This window comes from Hemibagrus wyckioides, linkage group LG09, assembly GCF_019097595.1.
Source record: "Hemibagrus wyckioides isolate EC202008001 linkage group LG09, SWU_Hwy_1.0, whole genome shotgun sequence".
Classification (NCBI taxonomy): domain Eukaryota; kingdom Metazoa; phylum Chordata; class Actinopteri; order Siluriformes; family Bagridae; genus Hemibagrus; species Hemibagrus wyckioides.
The window spans coordinates 9,159,318-9,184,357 of record NC_080718.1 but is presented as its reverse complement, the minus strand read 5'-3'; the positions used below and the strand labels follow the sequence as shown (position 1 = coordinate 9,184,357).

Genomic DNA, 25,040 nt, shown 5'->3' with positions numbered 1-25,040 from the left:
CAAAAAGATGTTTCTTTTTTTTTATTAAACCAGGTGCTGGAGAAAGAGACCAAAGATCGATTAAGAACTCATTGTGATCTTTCTGACAAGCTGAGTAAGAAGCAGCAAGAAATAAGCAACACTTTGTTGAAGCTGGACAAGGAGATGAAACTAAGGTGAGCGCAGACATCATATCATTTAGGATACAATTTTACTGTAACAAACTGTATTGGATTCATTTAAATGTCATTATAGGAAAGAAGATTTGCAGGAGTCACACCAGCTCCAGCTGTTTAAAGCTAACCAACGTCTGTTGCTGGACTGGACACTGAAACAGACTGCAAAAATGGGAAAGAAGGGCTTGCCAAAGAGTAAAGCTGAAGCAGAAAGCCTCAAAGTGGAGCACCAAGACTGGAAGGTAAAGACTCCCAAACTTACTTAATGATAAGAAATATATTAATACAATCAAACAAACATACAAATAAATAAACAAATAAATTTTTAAAAAATAATGCATGATATATTACATACATGAAAGAAAGTGATATGTAAACATCCTAAAACCAGATTTTAAATAAAAAATGGCTCTTATGACTGTAGGCAGAGATAGATGCACGTGGTGAGCGAATTGATTCAGTGAAGAATTTTGGACAGAACCTAGTGAAGTCTAGTCATAGTAAAACAGCAGCGATCAAAAAGGCCCTAAGCAAACTTGAAGATGCTAAAGTCAGCCTTATTCAAGCATGGGAGGAAAGGAAGATAACACTGGACCAAGCTCTGGAGCTTCAGGTATTATAAACAATGTATTGTAGTATATTTGCTAACTGTTATTGCCATATGCTTCTACCTGAAAAGTAATCAACATGACATCTTTATTGATTTGATTGAGTGTAGGTATTTCTTGGTAACTTGGAGCAAAGTGAGAGTTTGTTGAGCAACAGAGAAGCTTTTCTGGCTAATGATGATGTTGGGGTAAGTGATCTATTAGAAAGTGATTAGCAGTTTATAATTATAATTATAAATTACTAAATATTTCAAAAATGAAAATGAAAGAATATGAAAATTTAAACTACTAAAAGACTACTTTCTAGGATTCAGAAAACTATTTAATATTTGTTCTTACACAATTGTCCTTTTAGAGCTCCTTCTTAGAAGTGGAGGCTCTGCAGAGGAAACATGCTTTGTTTGAGAACTCCCTAGAAGCTGAACTACAACTGGTAGAAGATGTGGAGAGATATGCTCAACAACTTACACAGGAAAAGCATTATGACTCAGACAACATCACAAAGAGGAGCAAAGCAATTCAGCGGAGGTGAGCTGTAACCCTTTTTTATATAAAAACATTTGTATCTCATGTAGCAGTTCAGTATGGCCACAAGGGTTTTTTTTCTTCCAGAAAGGAAAGATTGCTGGAGACAAGTAAAGCCCGGCAAAAAGCTTTGGAGGAATCAGGCCAGCTACAAAAATTTTTGGAAGATAGTTATGAGGTATGCCAATGAGGAAACAAAAATGGTGTTTTCTCTGCTTAAAGCCATCATAATAAATATGCTTTTCCATATTTCTCTATTAATGTATTATTATTATTATTATTATTATTATTATTATTATTACCAAATAATTTGAAATCCTACATATTCTTGTTAATGTAAATATCTGTTCAATGTTAAGGTGTGCTCATGGTTGAATAAGAAGAAATCAGTGGCTCAGGATGAGAGCTGGAGAGAGCCCATCAATTTGCAAGCCAAGATACTGAAACACCAGAGTTTTGAGGCTGAGATCCTCGCCAACCACAACTGTATAGAATCCCTAACAAAGGTAAGAGCAAATCAGAACATTATAATTTTTAAGTAAAACTCTTAAATGCTGTATCAATATAATGTTAATTATGTTTTAATTGGCAGGAAGGAGAGAAGATGCTAGCTAGTGGTCATCCAGCCAAGGACAAAATAAAACCCAGAATAATGGATCTCAATGAAGGCTGGGAGCAGCTCTTAATCAACTGCAAGGAGAAGAAATCACGTTTACAGGAAGCATATAAGGTACATAATGAGGACTGAGTCTGTATGAGGAAAAAAGTTCAATGGATTCAGCACTTTAACTATCTACTCGGAAGGAATTATGTATACTACTTATACAAGTTGTTCATATTAATTATAATTATTAAGACCATCACACCGGAAGTAACCGGGTTATTTGAAATACAAATTGTGTGTACAAAAAAATTCAGGCTCCATTCCCCCAGGTCAGACACATAGGCCTGGATTTCATGGCTGGATTTAAAACAATGTTCATGGTTTTATTATTAAGGGAGTCTCAAGGCATTGATGCTGACCTTGGCAAACTGTGTTTTGATGTAGGTCTCTTAGGTAGTAAAGGAAAGTTGGTAAGATGTATTTAATCTGTATTTAATAAATGTGGGCTTCCAAGTTTGTGGCAATAGTTTGGAAAAGGTCCACATACAGTTTGATGGTCAGATGTCCACATATTTTTGGCCATATAGTGTAAGTAATACAGCATATTATTATTGTGCACTGCTTCTCCATTTTATTCTGTATCCTCCAGGCCTTGCAGTTTCTACGCTCCTTGGATGATGTTGAGGAATGGCTAGATTCAGTTGAAGCTGAGCTGGGTCAGACAGACTGTGGGGAGGACCTGGCCTCAGTCAGCAGGTTACTAAAGTCTCTACAAAGCTTGGAGGAAGTGGTGGATGGACATCTGGAAAAAGTCCAGAATCTGGTGGACACAGCCAAAGATCTCAGCTCTCAAGGAAATTTTCAGGCTAGGGAGATCCAGCAACAAGTTTGGCATATGGCCAACAGGTACCTTATGGTTTTCTTCATTTTTTTTTTTTTTAAGATAAAGGTCTGCTGACAGTGAAAATTGTTATGGTTTGAACATGTTATGGTAAGGACAGGTCCTCAGCTGCCATACACCATCTAGCCACCACCAACCAACTGGTCTGAGGGTAGCTGTAGTTTAAATACTCTCTCTCCCATCACCCAATTGCAGCAGAGCTCCAATCAACCTCAGTTAAGGATACTATTTCTGTGGGGAGAGAGAGAGAGAGAGAGAGAGAGAGAGAGAAGCATAGTTTGTCACAACAGAAACTTACAGCTCTGGACACAACACCCCCACCAAAGATTATAACCACCCATTGGTTGTAAACTAAAGTACAAAATCACAATACACTCATTAAATGTCCAAGGCATGAACTCTAGACAGGGCATCAGCAATGATGTCAGCTCATTTCTTGTGACTGATGTCAAGATGGTATTTCTGTACAATTAAAGACAAACTAAAGACTCATTAATCGATGAATAGTGTTACACATACATTTCAAAAACACAGATGGATTGTGATCTGTATACACCATAATTGGGCATCACTTCCACCCAGGTAGACTTCCAAATGTTGAAGCGCTAATAACAGACTATCATTTTGCTGACTTGTTGAATTTCTTTGAAAAAAAAAAAGATACAGGATGGTCAATTCCAGCTTCATTCTCTTGCATCAGGACTGCCCCAGCTCCTGTAGCACTGGCATCAGCCTGCAGTTTGAACTGCTCAGAGAAATTTGGAGCAGAAAGAAGGGGTTGTACAGAGAAGATCTTTTGCAGCATTAAATGCTTCCATGCACTCTGAAGTCAACACTAACTTCCTGGAAGTGCCTAAAAGATCAGTGAGAGGAGAAACAATAGCAGCAAAATTCTTACAAAAACTTCTGTAGTAGCCACTCATCCAACAAGAAATGGTGCAACTCACATTTGTTATTGGGTGTGGAAAACACCATAGCAGCTATCTTGGCTTCAACAGGCTTCACTTGCCCTTGACCAACACATTTACCAAGATAGGTTACTGTAGCTTTGGCAAATTCACACTTAGCCAAATTAAAAGTCAAAGAAGCTTTGTTCAACCAATCAAAAATCACATACAACTGATTAAGATGTTCTTCCCAAGTGTTAGAAAAGACTACAACATCATCCAAGTATACCTCAGTATTGGTCGTTCCCGACAATACCTGGTTCATAAGTCACTGAAAAGTAGCAGGAGCATTTTGCATGCCAAAAGCCATAACAGTGTATTGTAGCAGAGAATCTGGAATGACAAAGGCAGAGATTTCAGAGGCATGTGAAGTTAATGGTACTTGCCAGTAACCTCTGAGAAGATTTAACTTGGGAACCTATTTAGCAACACCAACCTTATCTACACAATCTTTCATTTTTGGAAGAGGAAAAGAGTCTGGTTTGGCCACAGAATTGACTTTACAAAAGTCAGTACAGAATCTGAATGTAGAGTCAGACTTGGGCACTAGAATACACTGTGAGCTCCATGGGTTTTGACTAGGAATAGCTAAACCATGCTCAAATAAATACATTATATTCAGGGTTTCCTGTTTCTTTGAGTTTATTCCATATGGTTGCTGTTTAATTGGCTTGCTATCCCCAACATCAAGATCATGGCTCAAAACTGTAGTCTGGGAAGGATAATCAGAGAACAGATTAGGAAATTAAGCAATTAGATCACAAACAGCTTCACTCTGTTCTTCAGTTAAATGTGACTGAGTGCACACTTGCAGAATTCAGTGGTTTTGAAGGATCTGCATTTACATCAAAGTTTGAACATCTTTGTCCACCAGTCCATCATCTTCAGGACATTCAACAGGCAGAGCAGCTGTAGACACAGGTTTAACAGGAGCATCAGCATTTGTAGTTCATGCAATGTGTGACTTTAGCATATTTACATGACACTCTACTCTTACATCAACAGTCAGGAGTGCTGACAACATAATTAAGGTCACTGAGTTTTTTCTCAACAATGTAAGGGCCAGCAAACGTAGCCTGCAAGGCTGCTCCAGGCACAGGAAGTAGGACTAATACAAGTTCACCAGGCTGAAACTCATAGGTCACTCTTTATAGTCTTCATCTTCGACTGAGACTCTGCTAGATGAGTCTGAGCTAACTGAGAAGCTTGGTGCAGACGTTCTTCAACAGAAGTCACATACTCAAGTACAGGCATAGATGTAGAACTCTGAGAGCAACTCTGCCGGACAGAATCCGACTGACTCCTGAACACTTTCTCTTATTGCGAACATCAGTGGTAGACCTTCCACGCGGTCTCTACCATTCTCTGTGCAAAACTTTCATAACATAGACTTGAGAGTCTGGGGAAATGTTTCTAAGGCACCCTGAGACTCTGGATGATGGGGGGAAGCAAACAAGCAAGCACAGTGTGACACAACAGAACCTCTGCACATAACAAAATGAAAATGTAAAGAACAGCAAAGAAATATAAATTGCTGACTTATCCCTTTTTTTCAGGTATAATGGTCTGGCTGAGCCTCTGCAGACTCGTAGAGATACTCTGGAATCATGGCAGCTACTGTTTCAGTTCTATCGGGACATCGAAGATGAAATGGTATGGATTCAGGATAAGCTACAGGCAACAGCTTCAAAGGACTTTGGCACTTCACTTGAAAGCACACAAGCAGCAGTCAAAAAATACCAGGTCAGTGTCTAACTGTGTTACAGCTCACAGTTATTGGGATAGGTTTTGTGGTGTATTCAGCATATATGATGTAGTTGAATGAGTGCTGCAAGAAATTCTTTATTAATAATGACATATACATACATAATTTAAAATTTTCACTAGTAAAATGCATTTCGTAGATATTTTACATACTTTTAAACCAATATCAGAGATCTGAGACTGGTTGATACTGATCCAGTACTGACCATTCAACTAAATCATCTGTGCAAGCTAGTGTTTCCATGTAATGTATAGCATCAGTTGTGTAATCTGCAGAAATTTGTGCTGTGTCGAGGATCACTTCTTAAATCACTGCATAAAAGAATTCAGTGGATTGCATACCAAACTAACATCAATCCAACATTTCAGACTAGTATTAGTGCAGATTTGATTCTCAGAGAGGTAAATCCCAAATAATATGATTAGTACAATTAATAAGAACAAATCCAATTTAAGAAGCTTTGAAAATATCTAGTATAAACCTGCATCTGTACATATGGCTGTAATGGTGTGCCTCTCTTGAAAAGAAGACATTGTAATATTAAACACACATGGTGAGTTTATGAGTGTGGATTGCTGTACTCTTCAGGTGATGACGCAGGAAATCGCAGGTCGTACCCCTCTGGTGCAGGCAGTACTTGAGGCAGGACGGAACTTGATAAGAGGGAGACACTTTGCCTCACAGGAGATCAGTGAAAGACTGGCTGATCTAAAGGAGCTCTTTGACACATTGAAAAAAGAGTCTGAGAATAAAGGCCACCTGCTAAAAGAAGCCCTGAAAATCCAGACCTTCCTCTCAGAGGTGTGTCCAGTTCATATTATTAACAGTCTAAGAATTAATCCAGCTAAGCTATAATTCTACCCCGTTTGCTGAAAAATAATGACATTTAACCAGCACTATTTTGCACTATAAAGACTTAAAATGTAATGCTGAGTTGCTAAGCTGCAAATATATATTGTTAGGGAATTACTTTATATATTAATAGACATTTTTAAGGGTTATTTTAGGTTGTCTTAGACACCTTCTGTTTTTCTACAGGTGTCTGAGATCGAGCTGTGGATGGAGGAGTTGAAGCCAGTCCTGGAGTCCAGAGACTATGGGAAAAATGAGGAGGCCACAGAGGCACTCCTCAGGAAGTTAGATGCAGTGGACTTGGAGTTAGTCAACCAGCATGTGAAAGTAAAGTCCCTGCAGGAGACTGGGGCTGATATGGAAAAGTGTGGCCATCCCAACAGGTACAGACTTTAACACAAATCTAGAACAGCCTTATTACATCCTGGTATGTGGGTGTGTAAAAATTAGCTTAAACTGATTGCCATGTAAGATTTAAATCCATGGTACTGACTATAGAACATTGTTTGGAGTTGTATATTCATTAAGACATTATGTGTGTGTGTGTGTGTGTGTGTGTGCGCTTGCAGCCATTTGCTGAGCAAGAGTGTCACAAATATGGAAAAGCAGTATGGAAATCTGCTGCAGCTGTCTTCAGATTACCGTGCATCATTGGAGGATCAGTACAATCTCTATGTGTTTGAGAGAGAGACCAGAGACCTCAAAAGCTGGCTTATCTCTCACAAGACCCTCGCACAGTCAGATGATTTTGGCCAAGATCTTGAAGATGTGGAGGTACCTTTGCTTGTGAATTTTATAAAACAATGGTCACCAATGGTATGAGTTTATAAAGGTTAAACTTGTACAAACTCAAATTACTATGCCTAAAGCCCTGCTGAGTTGTGATTCTCTGACATTGCTTATTTAATTTTGCCAGACCCTGCAGAAAAAATTTGAAGATTTCACCAGTGAAGTCAACACTCTGGGTCAGAACAAACTGACCACAGTTCAAAAGCTGAAACAGCAAGTGAAATCGTCAGAAGCTGAGCAGAGAGAGAAAGATCTAATACATTTATGGGAGGAGTTACAAAAGGCTATGGAAACACGAGCAGAGGTAAATGTCCAACACATTTCTGAAAGACTAGAATTTTTTCCTCATTCAGCAAAAAAATCATATGTAGAGGTTCTCATAAGATATAACCAATGGAATTTCTCACCAGATTTCCAAAAGCTTTGGGAACTCTGATTTACTCATACTCATGGATATTTGTAAAGTACATCACACATTCATGGCATAACAGATTTGCCTTTAGTGCCTATAAAACTTCTTAAAATGAAAAGCTGACAGAGAGCTTAAAAGACACAATGAGGACAAATTAAAATATTTACACCAATAAAAATATTTATCCAGCTGAATAACAGCCAAAATCTGAAGAGACATTACTCTTAATTGTATGTTTTTAGCACTATTAGCATACTCTTAAAATGGCTCTTTGAAAATTGATTATTTACCACAGAATTTACAATCAGCCCATGAGGTTCACCAGTTTGACCATGACTTGGATGAGCTGAAGAGCTGGATAAGTGAGAAGAAAATTATGTTGGACTCAGAGGACATGGAAAACGACCTGATCAGTGTTCAAGCTCTTATTCGACAGCATGAAGGCCTTGAGGTACTGGCTAGCTATCATTATATATCGTTACCTAAGAGAAACTATAAACACTGTACCAAGTTCTAAACAAGTGAAATCTTGATGTAGTGAAATAATTCAATTTCCTTTCTCTAGAGAGATTTGGTGGTGATAGAAGAGGATATGCAGCGCAGAAAAGAAGAGGGTAGGGCTCTGGTTAGACGCTGTCCCCAGGTGAGGGAAAGTCTGTCTGAGAGAATGCAGGAGGTGGAAGAAAACTGGGATAGCCTCCTGGAGAAAGCTAGCCAGTGCAAACACAGACTTCAGCAGATCATGGCTGTCCAGAGGTATCTTACTGACTGGAGGGAGCTCATGTAAGTCATTGTTCATTTTTTTGTACTTTGTATATTATTACAGCATAATATGATATTGGACCTGTCAAATACTCTTGACACCTCCACAGGGCATGGCTCAGGGAGTCACTGTCTCTGGTAACAGGAGAGGGACTCAGAGGTGAGGTCAAAGACTTGGCACAGCTAATAAAACGGCACGAGGAGTATCATACCCAGATTGAGCGGCAACTTGACAAATCTGAAATGGTGAAAAATGAAGGGAGGCGTCTAATGCAGGAAAGAAACTTCATGAGTGAAGAGGTGTAGTTAAAAAAAATACACAAAGCACTCAGTCTTGAAACAACGTTTCTCTTACACAATACACCAAGACAGATGAGTGTTACAAAGCTAAGAAATTTGACCTTTGACTTATATGCATGTATTTCTGTGTTTGCTTTATTGGTTTAAAAAAATACAGGTGGAGGAGCGTCTAGCAGAGCTTCAGGATATGGAAGTCCTGGTTCTACAGGGCTGGGCTGATAGAAGAGATTTGTATCAGGAGGAACTGGAGCTGCAGCAGTTGCAGAGAGAGCTGGAGCAAGCTGAACACTGGCTGAACACATATGAGAATGTGCTCACTGCCAAAGATTATGGGGTGAGGATGCTTATACAGACATTCTGCAGTATGAAATCATTTATTTCCAAGGGATAATATAGCTGAAAGGTTTTGTTGCTGACTATCTAAATCAGTTAAATCTAATTATAACACTCTTTGATTGCTTTGTCTTACAGGACTCTGTTTCAGATGTTCTAGAGCTAATGAAAAAACAGGAGGATCTGGAAGCAATGATACAAGCTCAGAGTGACCGATTTAACACCTTACACAACAGGAAAACTGAGGTAAAAAGAAAGACGATCAGTTGAGCTCTTAAAAATAAGTATAAGAGACTAATAAAATCATTACTCTTTGCAAGATATCTACTTATTCCTTTATACATATAAGGTGGAAGACTCTTGTGTCTTGTAATTCACTTTTCTTACAAATTCTCTTAAATTTATAACAAAATCTGATCTCTCAGAAAGAGCAGAGGCTGCAAGAGACTTATGGAGAAGATAGTGCTTCCAGGAAGAAGCCTTTCCGTGTGAATTCTCTCAAAAGAAACCATTCTGATCATCCTCCCTCAGTTTCTCAGCCTTCTGTAGCCAAACACATCATTAGAAGAAACAGCAGTGGAAGGAGAGAGGGTATAAAACTGACCTCTGCACAGCTGAGGAGAAACAGCAGTGGCAAGGGTGACAGTTCTTCTACAGCTCCTCGAGTGGCATCTATGCTCCAGAAGACCACCAGCAACAGTGGCGATAACATAACCTCCAATACACCCTCTGTTGACTCGTCCCCTGACTCTTCTCAGTCACAAAACACATCTCATTCAAGCCTTGTTTACAGACCCCATCTAGTTCCCAGCACAAATTCTGACCACACATCTATACCTGAAAATGAAGTAAATACCTCAGGTAGCATAAATCTTTCCCACAAATCTTCCCCTCTTGACCACTCCACAGAAGTGAATTTGTCAATTTCAAATGAAGTGATTAATGTACATCCTCAATCTATATTTCTTGAATCAAATAAAGTGATTGACGAAACTCCTAAATCCATACGTTTTGAATCAAATGGAGAGAGAGAGTTACCTCCTAAATCCCTACATTTTGAATCAAATGAAAAGATAGAGGAACCTCCAGATTCCATACACCTTGAATCAAATGAAGAGATTGAGGAACCTCATACATCCATACATCTTAACGCTCCTGTAGCCAAGCCCAGAAAACTTGCAGCAATCAATACTGTTTCACTAGTGAGTGAACTTCCTCCACTTTTCTCCACCTTGACACCACCATCACCTCCACAATCTTGTCCACCATCACCACCCACATTGAGGAAATCCACTGAGAAAGCTAAGGATTTTACGGAGGAAGCTTCCGAAGAATCATCTCCTCTAGCTAACAGGGTATGGTTCCTAAAATTCCACTTTTATTTATTCATTGCATATTTGCTCTGAACATTTCATTTGTGCTGTTTAGGTCAGAGCAGGCTTGGTCAAGATGGAGGGACCACTGGATATTAAACTGAAACAAGGAGGAATTAAAGTAAGCTGTTCAGCTGATATAAAATGGAGATTTTGCTTACAAGACAATTTAGACATTTTGAGGACTTTATATCAGGGGTGTCCAGTCTCATCCAGAAAAGTCCGGTGCTCATTCTAACCAACCAAGAAACTATACCTGAGTCTATTTAAAAAACAACTGATTAAACATGTGGAATCAAGTGAAGATCCTGCTTAACTGGAATAAAAACCTGCACCTACACCAGCCCTTTGTGGTTAAGATTTTACACTCCTGTTATAAATAGTCTTACAATATATCCGGTGTATTATTAACTGAATATTGGTGGTGTGTGGATTTGGATCAGGGTGTGGATCACTGGGAAACTGTCTATGCACTACTGGAAGAAGAGACACTGAATTTGTTTAACAATCAGAATGCTGCTGGAGAGGTATGAATACATAGCAAATTCATGATAGCTAACATGGAAACACATTACCGCTCATTAACTACCTATAAACCAACAAGCCCCCATTTTTAGCTACCATACCCCTGCATTGATATTATCACTAACTTTGACATACTTTACAGAACTGTACTCGATGGCCACCTCTCACTATGGCTGGAGCAATTTGTAGAGATAACCCATACTACAGGAGAAAGAACTACACCTTCAAACTGATGTATGTAAAATAGTTGTCTTAAGCCTTCTGATCAATCATATATGCAACCTGACAGACAGATACAGAGACATAGAGTTTTAGGTTTTGAAATGTGTTCTCAGAGCAAAAACTGAAGTTGTCATTAAACCTATAATACTGCTACCAATGCTTTTTCTTAACTCAAAGTAGAACTCTTATAAAAGTAAAATAACAGACAAGAAAAATTTACATAAAAGAAGGATGCCTACCTCAAATCATACCCTGATTTTATATGAAACAAAAATTTTCCCATGAAGGAAGATATAGAACATTAGCTAAGGCTAACTAACTACATCCTTATTGCTAGTGTCTCATAATAACTATTATAACAATATCAATATATAATATCTCTGTGGAAAAAAACTAGTAGAATGCTATTATAGGGACAATCTTTGTGAAATTTCTTGATAACTATTATTATACAAATGGTAAGCAATAGTTATATTATAATTAGTATATATAATATATAGAGTCTTATCCTGTGAGTGTGTCAGATCCATTAAAGTTTGGATTTGATGCTAAAAAGTCAGTTGTTTATTCTAAATGTAGTAAGTAGAGACAAGGTAATAAGTGAAAGAAAAACTCAAGTAAAGATACTTAAAAACACCTAACTAACGAATCATGATCATTTTTGCTCTGAGTACATTATTGAGTGATTTCAACAAATAAAACCCATTTTTTTGGAGATGAAATATTGCTGTCACCTAAGTATATTCTTAGAATGATAGTTTCCCATATCACAGTTATAACTGAAGAAAAAGTTACAACAAGTAGTGTAGTGATGAATTGGGGGAAAAAACATATAATTGTTGTGATCCCTTTGGTTAAGACTGAATGACGGCAGTCACTACCTCTTTGCTGCACCTTCTCAAGAGGAACAGCAGAAGTGGTTGGAGGAGCTGCAGAACTGCACCGGTCAGAGGGATGTCTCAGAGAATACTGGGTAACCAAACAAATATGGAAGTACCACATTCAGTATGGGTAATATCCACTGATCAGCCATAACATTATGACCACTGACAGGTGATGTGAATAATACTGATTATCTCCTCATCATTGCACCTGTTAGTGGGTGGGATATATCAGGCAGCAAGTGAACATTTTGTCCTCAGAGTTGATGTGTTAGAAGCAGGAAAAATGGACAAGCATAAAGATTTGAGCGAGTTTGACAAAGGGACAAATTGTGACTGGATCAGAGCATCTCCAAAACTGCACCTCTTGTGGGGTGTTCCCAGTCTGCAGTGGTCAGTATCTTTCAAAAGTGGTCCAAGGAAGGAACAGTGGTGAACCGACAACAGGGTCATGGGCGGTGATGTACATGGGGAGCAAAGGCTGGCCCATGTGATCCGATCCAACAGACAAGCTACTGTTGCTCAGATTGCTTAAGATGTGCTGGTTTTGATAGACAGGTGTCAGAATACACAGTGCATCACAGTTTGTTGCGTATGGGGCTGCATAGCTGCAGACCAGACAGGATGTCCATGCTGACCCCTGTGCACCGCCGAAAGTGGCAACAATGGGCATGTGAGCATCAGATTGGACCACAGAGCAATGGAAGAAGGTGGCGTGGTCTGATGAATCACGTTATCTTTTTCATAATGTGAATGGCTGGGTGCGTATTCATCGTTTACCAGGGGAACACGTGGCACCAAGATGCACTATAGGAAGAAGGCAAGCTGGCGGAGGCAGTGTCATGCTTTGGGCAATGTTCTGCTGGGAAACCTTGGGTCCTGCCATTCATGTGGATGTTACTTTGACACGTACCACCTACCTAAGCATTGCTGCTGACCATGTACACCCTTTCATGGAAACGGTAATCCCGTGATGGCTGTGGCCTCTTTCAGCAGGATAATGTGCCGTGCCACAAAGCAAATATGGTTCAGGAATGGTTTGATGAGCACAACATGGCGTTTGAGGTGTTGCATCTGTGGGATGTGCTGAACAAACAAGGCCCCACCTCACCACTTAGAGGACTTAAAGGATCTGCTGCTAACATCTTGGTGCCAGATACCACAGCACACCTTCAGAGATCTAGTGGAGTCCATGTCTTGATGGGTCAGGGCTGTTTTGGCAGCAAAAGGGGAACCAACACAATATTAGGCGGGTGGTGATAATGTTATGGTTGATCTGTGTACATATACAGTATATATATCGTATATCTAGTTCTTTACCACTGCTATTAAATAAGTTTTTCTTTCAGGCTACACAGAGAAGAAAAGACAGAGACAATAAAGCATCATGTCTCAGAATTATTGGATGAACCGGATACACAAGTTTCTACCTTAGAGCTGGAAAAAGGTAAGCAACTCTGGTAAGCAGCCTGTAAGACTTTCGAAGCATTTTTGCTACTAGGTGTGTTCTAATCAGAGTTTATGAACAGATTCCACAGAGAGTTATGAGAAGGAGAAGGAACCACCTCCCAAGCCCCCACACACATACTACAACAAACATCGTTACCCAGATGGAGGAGAGGGCAAGGACTCAGGTGGGCTCAAAAATAGAGCATCAGTACTTGGGATTCAGGAGGAATGCAGGCTTTGTTTCTGTAACACTGACTTAGACTGGACACTGTAATTGACATCCCAAAAAGTGCATATTTGAATGCTTTTCTATTGATGATTTTTTTAAAAGTATTTTTATCTCAGTGACTTCAGAATTTCTTTGTTTAATCATTCACCTTAAAACACTGCTTGACTTGATAAAATTGTACAAGTAGTGCAACACGTTGTCAGTGTGATTTTCTGTGCTGAGAAAGGTCCATCATGCTATATAGACACACTACATATAGTGAGGGGTTTGATCATGGTGCATTTTTATTCTGCTTTTGTCAGCATTCACATCAACAATAAATACAAAGGCGCAGTTTGCATTGGTAGCAACTTGCCCACGCCATAAGATGGTATGCTTCGGATCATGAGCAGTTCCTTTCCTTCTCCAAACTCCCATCACACTGGTCCAAGCTGATCTTGTCTTCTGTTCATGGCATGTTGTTCCAGAATGTACAAGCTTTGGAGATTTACCAATAGTTTATGTCTAATAATTACTTACATCTATTTAATCTAGTAACATCTATGTAGCCACATCTAGGAATTTACTGTATTTACTGCATTTACTATGCTGAAGGTTTTGATTGTTGACTTTGGCATAAATATGGGCAAGTGGTCCCTCAGTGGTTCGGATGTTTGACTGCTGATCAGAAACTTGTAATTTCTAATCTCAGGACCACCAAGCTGCCCGTGCTGACCTTTTGAGCATTGCCTTTATCCCTCAACTGCTCATTTGTATAAATTAGATAAATGTAAGTTATAAGGATAAGGAAGGAAGTAAAAAGGCAAATGTAAATGTGCCTTCCTCCTGGAGAGTGCTCTTGATCTGGCCAACTGTTAAGGTTTTTCTGTACCATGGAAAAATCTACTACAGGTTTTTGGTGTCTCTGATATGACTAGGCCATTCTTTCTTCATTCTTTAAGTAAATTACCAAATGGTTGATTTGGCCTATATATGTATGCTGTATATGTAAAGATCAATTTTGATCAATTTAATAATTAGATCAGAAGAATTATGTGGAATGGCCCATACTGGTAAGGCAAAATGGATGAAAGAAAAACCATTTCACATAAGGATGAAAACTTTAGAGATTAAATCATAATATTGAATACTGAACCGTTTCATATTATAAAGTGAAAAAACAGTTTTCATTGTCCTGCTCCTAAAGTCCACTAAGTCAGAGTGTGAGCTTGATTTAAGGCAAATCTTAGGGCTGGCTAAAATGCCTTCAGATTAATTAAAATACAAATAATATATACACTTAAAATTCAAGTACATTTTGAACTAATTTACACAATTATAACTATTGCTGTATAATATATTTTGTCAATTTGACAAAGTACAGTCCTGTTAACTGGCTTGATTGAGATATTAGTGCCATAAGACAGTTGAATTTTAAGACACCAGTAGATGTAAGTATGTAATGTGTCTAATGTTGTAACTATGTGAAGACTAAAAGCACTATACTTTGGATCATGTGAGTCTTTCAGAATGCTTTCTCAGCAACATTTGGCAGTGCAGACAAAACTAGGAAACTGGAATAGAATTCAATCTCTAATGATGAGTGCTGTTTTCTTTGTTTACTTTCAGTGAGTTTAAGAGGTCTGAGGAAGAACCAACCCCCATCTTTCCCTCCACCTCTTCCCCCACAAAACCAGCAGGAGAGCGGAAGCAAAGAAAAGTCTAAAAACAAGAATGTCTTCAAAAAATTATTTAAAATATAATTTATACTGTTCAGTAAAAATTGTCTTACCCATCAAAATCCACTCATTGATGGTGTTTCATTGATGACTAGGTCTTCTTACAAGACATGTAACGGGAACAATAATAGCTATACAGAATCACACTAGTTGTTATAGTCATTATTCACAATAGTCATTATTACTTTTTAACTGTAATTTTGTTTCTATATACATTCTGCACATTGACTGTAAGTAATGCCTAGGGTTAATTTACTACAAATTTAATTCCACCTAACTGGAATTCAGATCACTCTTATACATTAGACTACTTAGTGTACACTGAAATGAGTGCTGTGTATCTTAATTCTTCCCATTAAATGTTAATGAAAGAATAAACCTATAGAAGTTCGCTTGTTGATTTAGATTTTACTGATTTAGATTTTTACTGATTTAGCTTGTTGATTTAGATTTTATCAGTTATCTCTTAAGAACAAAAGCCTAATCATTGTGAACGTTCCACATGCATGCTACAATCCTATATGATTAAATAAAGACTCATATAGGACTTGTGAATATGTTACATTTTTCATACCTTAACTAGTAAAGTAAACTATTTATGCTATTGAACAGCAGCCACCCCTTTTGTGACAAAATGCACTTTTATTCCTTAGTGTACCCTCTGGCACCACACGTTTTAATGTTTCTCTTGCTCCCAAACACCGGATTTAAATATTCAGGAAATTATCACCCTTTTGTGAGTTCATTTATAACATTACAGTGTGTGGGACAAGAGGTAGGGGAGATCCTGCATGATTGTAACACATTTGTCAGTGTTGATTTGTTTAAATCAATATACAAAAAAAACACTTGTCTTTGCCCATCTGTGAAAGAAGAAACAATCAAACAAACAAAAGAACAAATAAAGGTATAATTGTCCACACTTGTTAGAGATATTTGTGGGGGGAGAAACATTTGTGCACCTAAACTAGAAGTATTCTTCTAAGTCTGTGCTGTTGTTTTCCTAGGTCTATGTTTGCAGTGTGCGATGTACAATTTCACATCACCAATTTCACTGCAAGGCTCTCAGACTGTTAAGAGTGGCGACAAGTGGCAGCACTGTTGTTGTTTTTTTGCCCTCCTCACAATGAACAATTAATGCAGAATTCATAAAGAAGTTATCATATCTGTATATTCACTTACATTTATGACTCCAGTACTAGCTAATAATCTGAGATAAGACACAGAAAACCTGTTATTAGTTATGGAGCAGTCCAAAATATGGTATTGCTAACGTTATATGTTGTTGTTGCTGTTGTCCTTTGGCTGCTCCCTTTCCGTGGTCGCCACAGTGGACCACCCGATCCGCATATTTGATGTGGCACTGCTTTTACACCGGATGCACTTCCTGATGCAAACCTCCTATTTTATCAGGGCTGATTCCGGGGAATTTAAACCAGGTCACAGCAGTGTTATATGATAAATATATAATGTGTATGATAAATATCTAATTATTTAATATAACCTTTTTTTCCAATACATTTGAATTTCCAATACATGGAGTCTATCTCAGCCATACTTTTGGCCTTAATTAATATTAGCAATTAGCGTTAAAAAATATTTTTACCAGGCCAAAACCCACTACATATAACAACCATTAACATATAAGAAAGGTTATTGCTATAAAACTAAATGTGAATAAAAATTTACATTTCCTGCAGCTGCCTCTGATTTCTTTTACTTCAGCTCTTTCTTAATCTCGACATGTAGCCTATAGTGTAGCCTTACAGAAAATAAATCTTTACCCAACCAGCTTCTTCTCTTTCATTTTACCATAGCATAAGTAAAATTACATTCATTTTCAGCTCTGTGCTTATTGTTCATTTAAAACGAGGAAACTTCACACCATTTTAATCTATAATCTCTCAATTATAATTCTCTATATTCTCTACTTGTTTAGATAGCCTGCTGAATGAAGTAGTCTGGTCCGAATCTCAGTTGTGAGGGCTTTAGTTAGTTAGTCGTGTAAATTCACACTTTTCTTCTGTGATTTTATTTACTTAGGGACACTCCATACAGGTATCATACTTAAAAAAATGAGCAAAGCGATGGAGAACCATTCTGTTGGTTACTTCACAGTACCTCTAGAACGCATTTGCCATGATGGTAAAACAGATGGTAAAACAGTAAAAAGGATCATGAATGACTAAACTACACAACCTACACAGACAGATAATTAAGCAATAAGTAAATACATATACAACTAAACAAACCACCTTTTTGTGATCTTATTTATTTATTTTACATAGTTTATGTTAGTCATGTTACAGTGCATCCCTCACATGTTATAATCGGGCACATTCTAACATTTCACTTCATTTCTTTTCGGGTAAATAATGAAAAAGTATATATTTTATTCATAAAACAAGACCACAGATTTTTGTTCCAGACATATGTTACAAAATTAATTAATTAAGTAATAATAATAATAATAATAATAATAATAATAATAATAATAATAATAACTATTATTATTATTATTATTATTATTATGTGACGGAAGAAAAATGCTTTGAACCCGAAGTAATTTTCCCACAAACTAGAGAAAACGGGAAAGTGGCCCGCTCTCCTCCACACAAATTGATGGTATGAACCTGGCCTGAAAGGTTTTTCAGACTTTTGCGGTTAATGAGCTCTAGCACAAGATGGCGCCAAAGACAATACACACCGCAATTTAAAGGCAACGCTTTTAATTTGTTCCAGTGGTTTGTCCAAGACCGTGTATCTGTTATATCTATGTATCTGTCAGACTAATTACATGGAAGAGACTCTAATAATTTAGGCTACATCTTTATTATTTTACATATTTAAACCGGATTAAAAATCTCTTAGCATTCAGTTTCTTAGAGCTTTATTTTCTGACGCATTTCAGATGCGACTCTTAGCTGTTGTTGGACGCCATTGTAGCATCTTTTAAGTTTTATATACCGCTACATTTCACATTACATATAAAGCCTGATGATCATGAAGTAAAAATATCACACCTTCACTATAAGAGCAGTCTATACATATTGCTATCAGATGTGTATCTTTAGCCTTTAAAAACACAACTCAAAAGACAAAAATATCTTTGATTAAAATTACTATTACTATTAACTATTACTAACTATTACTATTACTAACTATCGTCTGCGAATATCCTCCTCCTCCTCCTCCTTATTATTATTATTATTATTATTATTATTATTATTATTATTATTGTTGTTGTTGTTGTTGTTGTTCTTCTTCTTCTTCTTCTTCTTCTTCTTCTTCCGATTGTAGCTGTTTTTGGTTTCGCCGATAAAGCGTTCATTTGCAAGCATAAGTTTATAATTTAAGGTTTTGTAGCAACTGTTGTTTTAGCAACTGTTCTTAATCTGTGTAATTTATTTTATGAAGCTATGTTTAAATTGAATGTATATTTTACACGAATATTGTAATAACATATTAAACTAATGGTGTTTATGGGCACGTTTCTCGAACAGTAACAAAAAGCCCAACGTCGTTCAAATTCTTTAAAATAGCCAGAAATCAGACTGCTATTACTGCTGTTATAAATTACTGTCAACGAATTCGTCTTAATTTAGGATGTTATATAGCCAAGAGAATATATTAGTTAGTGACACTTGTAATTTTACACTACTTGCAGTTTTAATCCTGTATGAGCGTTTGACAACATTTCTTATGCTACTTGAGCTTTTCGTTGTAGTGGGGATGAAAATCCTACATATAGCATTATTTGTAAGTCCAACAGCATTTTTTTTTTAGACTTATTTTAGAAAAGTCACCTCCTTTAAATAATTCCCAATAGGATACACATTCGACGTCAGACATGCATTCATTCTCTGACCACTAGGAGGAGCCCTTACTGCATTTATAAACTATTAAATGTTCCCCACTAACAGAGGCGTTATCACTTCAGCGCCTTAGAGTATGTTCACTGATCTGGACGGTGACTCTGTTTATTTAATGCACTTATGTGATATTTTTTTTCCTAGTTTGTCTCAACAACTTTAAACAACTATTTAGTTTAGTTAAACAGTAAGTAACTGCTTTCACACACATGACAAAATTATTCTTCATTTGCGCAATGATACAGGAATAAAGTAACAAATAGGTCTATGGTACTCAATTTCTTTTGAGTACCATACAACATTATATATATATAAAGATATATATAAAAAAAAATGTATATATATATATATATATATATATATATATATATATATATATATATATATATATATGCATGATATAATAAAATAATAAATAGCCAATTTACACCGAACATATTTAGACATATAAAATGTTTAACATCTTAAAATATGTTCTAGATGTGTTTAGAAATCCATTGGTCGTCTAAACTAAGACTGGGAATTATGGGCACAATGAGAATAGATGACAACCTCGGAATAAAGCAACTTATATTGACAAAAAGAAATGCAGGCATATATAAGACTATTTCTTTAACTACAGTTCGTTACTACATCGTCTACATCGGTACGAGTATGCGATAATGGTTTGTTATTTAGAGTCAAAAAGAGGTAAAATAAATTAAAAGTATGTGTTGTGCTTTATAGGAAGCATGGTACACAGCCCATAGGCCAATAAAAACTCGAATAAGATTTTCTTAAATGTTTTGTCTTACCGAGTCAAATAGGTGACAAATGATGTCGATATGTAAAGCAACATGTGGGCGCAATCATAAACATCCATGCTGTTATTGATTTGTTTTGAACTTTGAAAGAATGCTTATAGCCATCTGTTTTGAGTAAATATTCTGATAATGCTCCACGCGCTGCTGCACAAACCAGCAGGAAAAAGTCTTCTGACAATCTACAACGTCCAAAATTAAGAAGCGAAGATATCTGAAATGACTATGTTTTTTACTTATTGAAATTACATGAGGAATTATTTATTCATTGTACACAAGTCGTAACTCTAATATATATACAAATATGCAACAACTGTAATAATAATAATAATAATAATAATAATAATAATAATAATAATAATAATAATAATAATAATAAAATATGATCTTCCAAAAACAACAGATAATTTAGGCGTTCCTATTCTACTTCTTCTGCTTCTTATACTTCCGATGATGATGATGGTGATGATGATGATGATGATGATGATGATGATTGTAGCTGTTGTTGTTCATATTTTAGTTTTCTAGTGAACACTGCTAAAATCTTAAGAAGTTCCTATCTATTCTACATTATACATCTAAAGCGTATATCAACAATATAATCTTATCAAATGTCAAATAAACTCTTTTTCGAAAAACGCACGAGCATATCTGATTCATCTATATATAGCTACATTTAGCAGTACTATCCGGGCGTGTATCCTTTGTTTGTGTGCGTGCATGTGTGTGGACAATTTGTTGGACCATGGAGAGCGTGTACGTGTGTGCGTGCGTACGTGTGTGTGTATGTTTGTTATGTGTGTGTGTCTTTTACTTTCATGTATGTGCCAATGAAACACCCTGCAGCATCTTTAACACAATGTATACATTTGAATGGAATTCAATGAATAAATGTATAACTACTTTAAAAGCCAGTTAGATTTGCACTGACGTCCCTATTTTTTTTTTTTAGTAAAGTCTTCATATAAAGAGAACTTTATGCATTCCTGATATGGAAACCCAACATTTGGTATTTAGATTTCAAATTTCGGGATTAAAAGCTGTAGGAAAGGCTTTTACTACTGTCTTCTGCCTTCCGCTACGTCGGACTGTAGCCAGAGGTTAAAAAATAAAGAAAAAACTTTTCGATCGGTTGGGTTTCTAATGAGCCTGATTAGTAATATTGATTCAATTAAATAAAATTCAAAGAAGCATTTATTGTGAGTACTTATTTTATAATCACAACAAATACCAAAGAAATTGATTCTACGTCGTTCGATCATTTCTGGCTTTTTCTAACATGCTGCTTGAACTACAGTTAGCACTTAAATTTAACTTAAACATCAAATAAATTGTGGACTATAGGATGAAACGTCATTATGTCCGATTAGTACCGATAATATACTTATATGTCAGTTACTGAAATGATTATCGGTGATATTTTCTGCGATTCTGCACCTAGGCAGATTTAGTAGGTGTACTGTTATTACTTGGAAATCATGGAGGATGTTATATAAAACACCACGCGATATTGTTTAGTGTAAACACACACTCTTGTCAAACAGAGGCAAAATCTCTGCGTAGGCTATACTAAATGTAACGACGTGCTGCTGATGATAAACAAATGACGTGCGTCAAAACGTGTGAATTTTCCAGTAAAGAAAATTGAAGCTGCTGTGCTATGATATAATGTCTCTGGGAAGAAGTACCAAATTAAAGCAAAACTGCCGCCCGGCCCGCGCAGTGAAATTATGAATTATGCTACTGCAGGGAGGTACATGCACGCGCTGTATTAAAAAATAATGTCCGATACAGGAAGTAGTACCTCTGTGTCCACCCCCACACGCACGCGGCATGGAAACAAATGTGAGGGCGTGCGGGTGTGTTGAAACAGCACTCTAAAATTATCTAAAGCTGCGGAACGGATCGAGGTTATGTGGTGTGTTTTTCATGGTAGGGGTTTGGTGCAGAAATGCGAGCTCGCTGTTGACTGTGTGCGCGAGTTTCCGTGTGTATCCTTACGCGCTCGAGCGGCCGTTAAGAGCTGCACGCTGATTGGCTGCAGCCAAGGAGGACGTTTTAATACTTATGGTGCTGTGGTTGGCTGCAGACTGTAAAGGTTCAAGCAATTTTTTTACAGCTTAGTGTCTGTGGCACCGTAATTAATTGTAGCTAGCCGTCTCTTATCGATGCGTTTGGGAGGAACATGAAATAGCTGTTGTGTTGTGGTGTTTTTTTTCTTTTTTAATCAAAGGACTTTACCGGTCGGCCTTAGAGATTAAAGATCCAACTGTGCTGCTGCTACTGCTACTGCTGCTGGTTGCTTTTTCTACCTTTACGTGTGATGTTGGATATGGGAGAACGGAAAGAAGCGAAAATGATTCCCAAATCATCGTTCAGTATAAACAGCCTGGTGCCTGAAGCCGTTCAGAGTGACAACCACCACAGGACCATCTCTGAAGAAGAAGAGAAAATCCCTTTACCTATAGCACAGGAGGCGAAGTCGGAGAACACTTGCGCTAAAAGTGACAATCCTGAACCAACTTGCACGGACGATAAGGAAAAACAGGAGGAAAAAAAAGACTCCAAAGAGGGCGAAGGAGGAAAAGACGGCGAAAAGAAAAACGGCAAGTACGAGAAACCTCCTTTTAGCTATAATGCTTTAATCATGATGGCCATAAGGCAAAGTCCGGAAAAACGGTTAACGCTGAACGGCATTTACGAGTTTATTATGAAAAATTTTCCATACTACCGGGAAAACAAGCAAGGCTGGCAGAACTCCATCAGGCACAACTTAAGTTTGAACAAGTGCTTTGTCAAAGTTCCGCGGCATTACGATGACCCGGGCAAAGGGAACTACTGGATGCTCGACCCTTCAAGCGACGACGTGTTCATCGGCGGCACAACAGGAAAACTTCGGCGGAGATCGACCACGTCGCGGGCCAAGTTGGCGTTCAAGCGCGGCGCACGGCTCACCTCCACTGGCCTGACGTTCATGGATAGAGCTGGCTCTCTATACTGGCCCATGTCGCCTTTCCTATCGCTGCACCATCCCAGGGCAAGCGGCGCCCTGAGCTACAACGGCACCTCCTCGGCCTACCCGAGTCACCCAATGTCCTATAGCACCATGCTGACGCAGAACGGCTTGAGCAACAACCACTCGTTCCCGGCCTCGAACGGCCTGAGCGTGGACAGACTCGTGAACGGAGAGATCCCGTACGCCACGCATCACCTGACAGCGGCCGCACTGGCCGCATCTGTGCCGTGCGGCCTCTCAGTTCCCTGCTCAGGGACGTACTCGCTCAACCCATGCTCAGTGAACCTGCTGGCGGGACAGACCAGCTATTTCTTTCCTCATGTGCCGCATCCTTCCATGAGTTCGCAGGGCAGCACGTCGATGAGCTCCCGCACCGCTTCTTCTTCGTCGCCGCAGGCGGCCGCGTCTCTCCCATGCGAGTCGTTAAGGCCTACACTACCGAGCTTCTCGTCGGGACTTTCCGCCGGACTGTCTGATTACTTCACACATCAGAATCAAGGCTCTACGTCCAATCCCCTTATACACTAACTGTCATCCCGAAGGATGAAGACTGTAAGTGAACATTTTACACCCCATTCACACTGTAATATAAATATATATATAAATATTCTTTAAAGAAAAAAAGACTGAGAAGGGAAAGGAAAAATGCAAGCGGCCGAACTCCAGGTATTTTGTATTATTCTTCTCCTTAATTTCTGTACACACGAAAAAGTCGGGTGTCGCGAGATTGTTTATTATTCCACTGTCAGCAACGTGCAATGTGACAAGATTTTTTTTGTTTTAAAAAAAGAGGGTGAAGCGTCGTTTTTTTTATTTGGAAAGGCAGTAAAATTACATTAGAATGTGTATTTAAATAGTGGTTGCAGATTTGTTTAATTTTAAATGTTAAAAATATCTAATACCATCGCATCAACCACCAGTCTTCATGTTTGCAGTATTACACGTATCATGGGCACACTGGTGAAATATGATTTTACAAAATTAACACAAATCATTCTTTTTTTTTCTTTTTAAATAAATGTGCTCTAAGTGCAGAATACCCGTTCGAATCCATGGCTCCTTGTTATTTTGTCCTTACAAAGGCTCTTGTTAATGAAATAAATGCATTTATAATGCGTTCTTTTATACATATTTTTAAAGTACAATTTCTTTATAGACCAAAGAATGGGTATCGAAATAATTTTTTTCAGTATTCACTATCTGACGGACAGTTTTAAAGGGAGCAGAATGAATGAATGCTTTTAGCTTGTGTTTTGCATCTTTTTTAGGCTAATGTATGTGGTCACCACCAGGTCACATGCTTTTTGTAATTAGTGAAATGTCAATTCCTGTTGTAATTATAGGTTAACTTTGCGAAGTGTAACCGTGTTGAGTAAATGCCTCATAAAATATTAAGTGAATGTTTATGTCGTCTTTAAATTCCATGGTTGTGATTTTGTGGTCTATATGCCCGTGTTTGTCGCTTAAAATGTTAAATCTAACAAAATAAAAGAAATAGGTTTCGTCCATATATCGCGATCATTTTGTCCTTTTTGAAGGTAAAATTTACATTTACTTGTTTGGTCTCTAATACTTGTTTGGTCTCTAAACCGACATTTAAGCGACAGTTTGCGGGTATGCTGAGGGAATTTTGCTTTCTTAATTCGGCCTCTCCCAAAATCATCGAAATAAGTCCGTCAAAATGCCTTCGCCACTTTCCAGAGTATCACAGAGGGAATGAAATATCTCTAATTTATCATTAAATCGAGAACATCAAAGCTCCCCGTGACCACAAAGATTTTGTGTTCGTATGCGCTTCACCTTTTTTCTTGCTTTTGCGACTATTTGACAAATTAATTCGAGTAATATGTCCCCGTAATTTGTAATGTTTTGTTGTACTTCATTTAACTTTTATATCTAAGCAGTCTATTTGTAAGAATCATCATATGTATTTCTTGTCAACAGACAATAGAGCTGTTGACAGTGAGCATTGTAATAACAACGAGTTTTCAGCACTATATGT

At 37.7% G+C, this 25,040-nt stretch overlaps 2 protein-coding genes across 3 annotated transcripts in view; both read left to right on the top strand.

The window, feature by feature from the left end:
* The window catches only part of sptbn5 (spectrin, beta, non-erythrocytic 5), a 44,014-nt gene extending 27,032 nt beyond the window's left edge, over positions 1 to 16,982 (top strand). For both annotated transcript variants that reach the window (XM_058398929.1, XM_058398928.1), the window contains exons 45-71: positions 34 to 155; positions 235 to 397; positions 580 to 768; positions 874 to 951; positions 1,119 to 1,291; positions 1,376 to 1,466; positions 1,648 to 1,794; positions 1,881 to 2,018; positions 2,542 to 2,798; positions 5,297 to 5,483; positions 6,094 to 6,306; positions 6,544 to 6,740; positions 6,927 to 7,131; positions 7,274 to 7,450; positions 7,854 to 8,009; positions 8,124 to 8,341; positions 8,431 to 8,620; positions 8,778 to 8,954; positions 9,092 to 9,199; positions 9,379 to 10,308; positions 10,382 to 10,447; positions 10,770 to 10,853; positions 10,994 to 11,085; positions 11,933 to 12,046; positions 13,304 to 13,401; positions 13,484 to 13,588; positions 15,241 to 16,982. In XM_058398929.1, coding sequence (XP_058254912.1) covers positions 34 to 155; positions 235 to 397; positions 580 to 768; positions 874 to 951; positions 1,119 to 1,291; positions 1,376 to 1,466; positions 1,648 to 1,794; positions 1,881 to 2,018; positions 2,542 to 2,798; positions 5,297 to 5,483; positions 6,094 to 6,306; positions 6,544 to 6,740; positions 6,927 to 7,131; positions 7,274 to 7,450; positions 7,854 to 8,009; positions 8,124 to 8,341; positions 8,431 to 8,620; positions 8,778 to 8,954; positions 9,092 to 9,199; positions 9,379 to 10,308; positions 10,382 to 10,447; positions 10,770 to 10,853; positions 10,994 to 11,085; positions 11,933 to 12,046; positions 13,304 to 13,401; positions 13,484 to 13,588; positions 15,241 to 15,374 — 4,809 coding nt within the window. In that variant the 3' untranslated portion in view covers positions 15,375 to 16,982. The remainder of the gene's footprint in view (positions 1 to 33; positions 156 to 234; positions 398 to 579; positions 769 to 873; positions 952 to 1,118; positions 1,292 to 1,375; positions 1,467 to 1,647; positions 1,795 to 1,880; positions 2,019 to 2,541; positions 2,799 to 5,296; positions 5,484 to 6,093; positions 6,307 to 6,543; positions 6,741 to 6,926; positions 7,132 to 7,273; positions 7,451 to 7,853; positions 8,010 to 8,123; positions 8,342 to 8,430; positions 8,621 to 8,777; positions 8,955 to 9,091; positions 9,200 to 9,378; positions 10,309 to 10,381; positions 10,448 to 10,769; positions 10,854 to 10,993; positions 11,086 to 11,932; positions 12,047 to 13,303; positions 13,402 to 13,483; positions 13,589 to 15,240) is intronic.
* Positions 16,983 to 22,111: 5,129 nt separating this feature from the next.
* Positions 22,112 to 24,473, top strand: foxg1a (forkhead box G1a). The gene has a single exon (XM_058399637.1). It carries the CDS (start codon positions 22,346 to 22,348, stop codon positions 23,564 to 23,566), a length of 1,221 nt encoding a protein of 406 aa, XP_058255620.1. The 5' UTR covers positions 22,112 to 22,345; the 3' UTR covers positions 23,567 to 24,473.
* Positions 24,474 to 25,040: the final 567 nt, after the last annotated feature.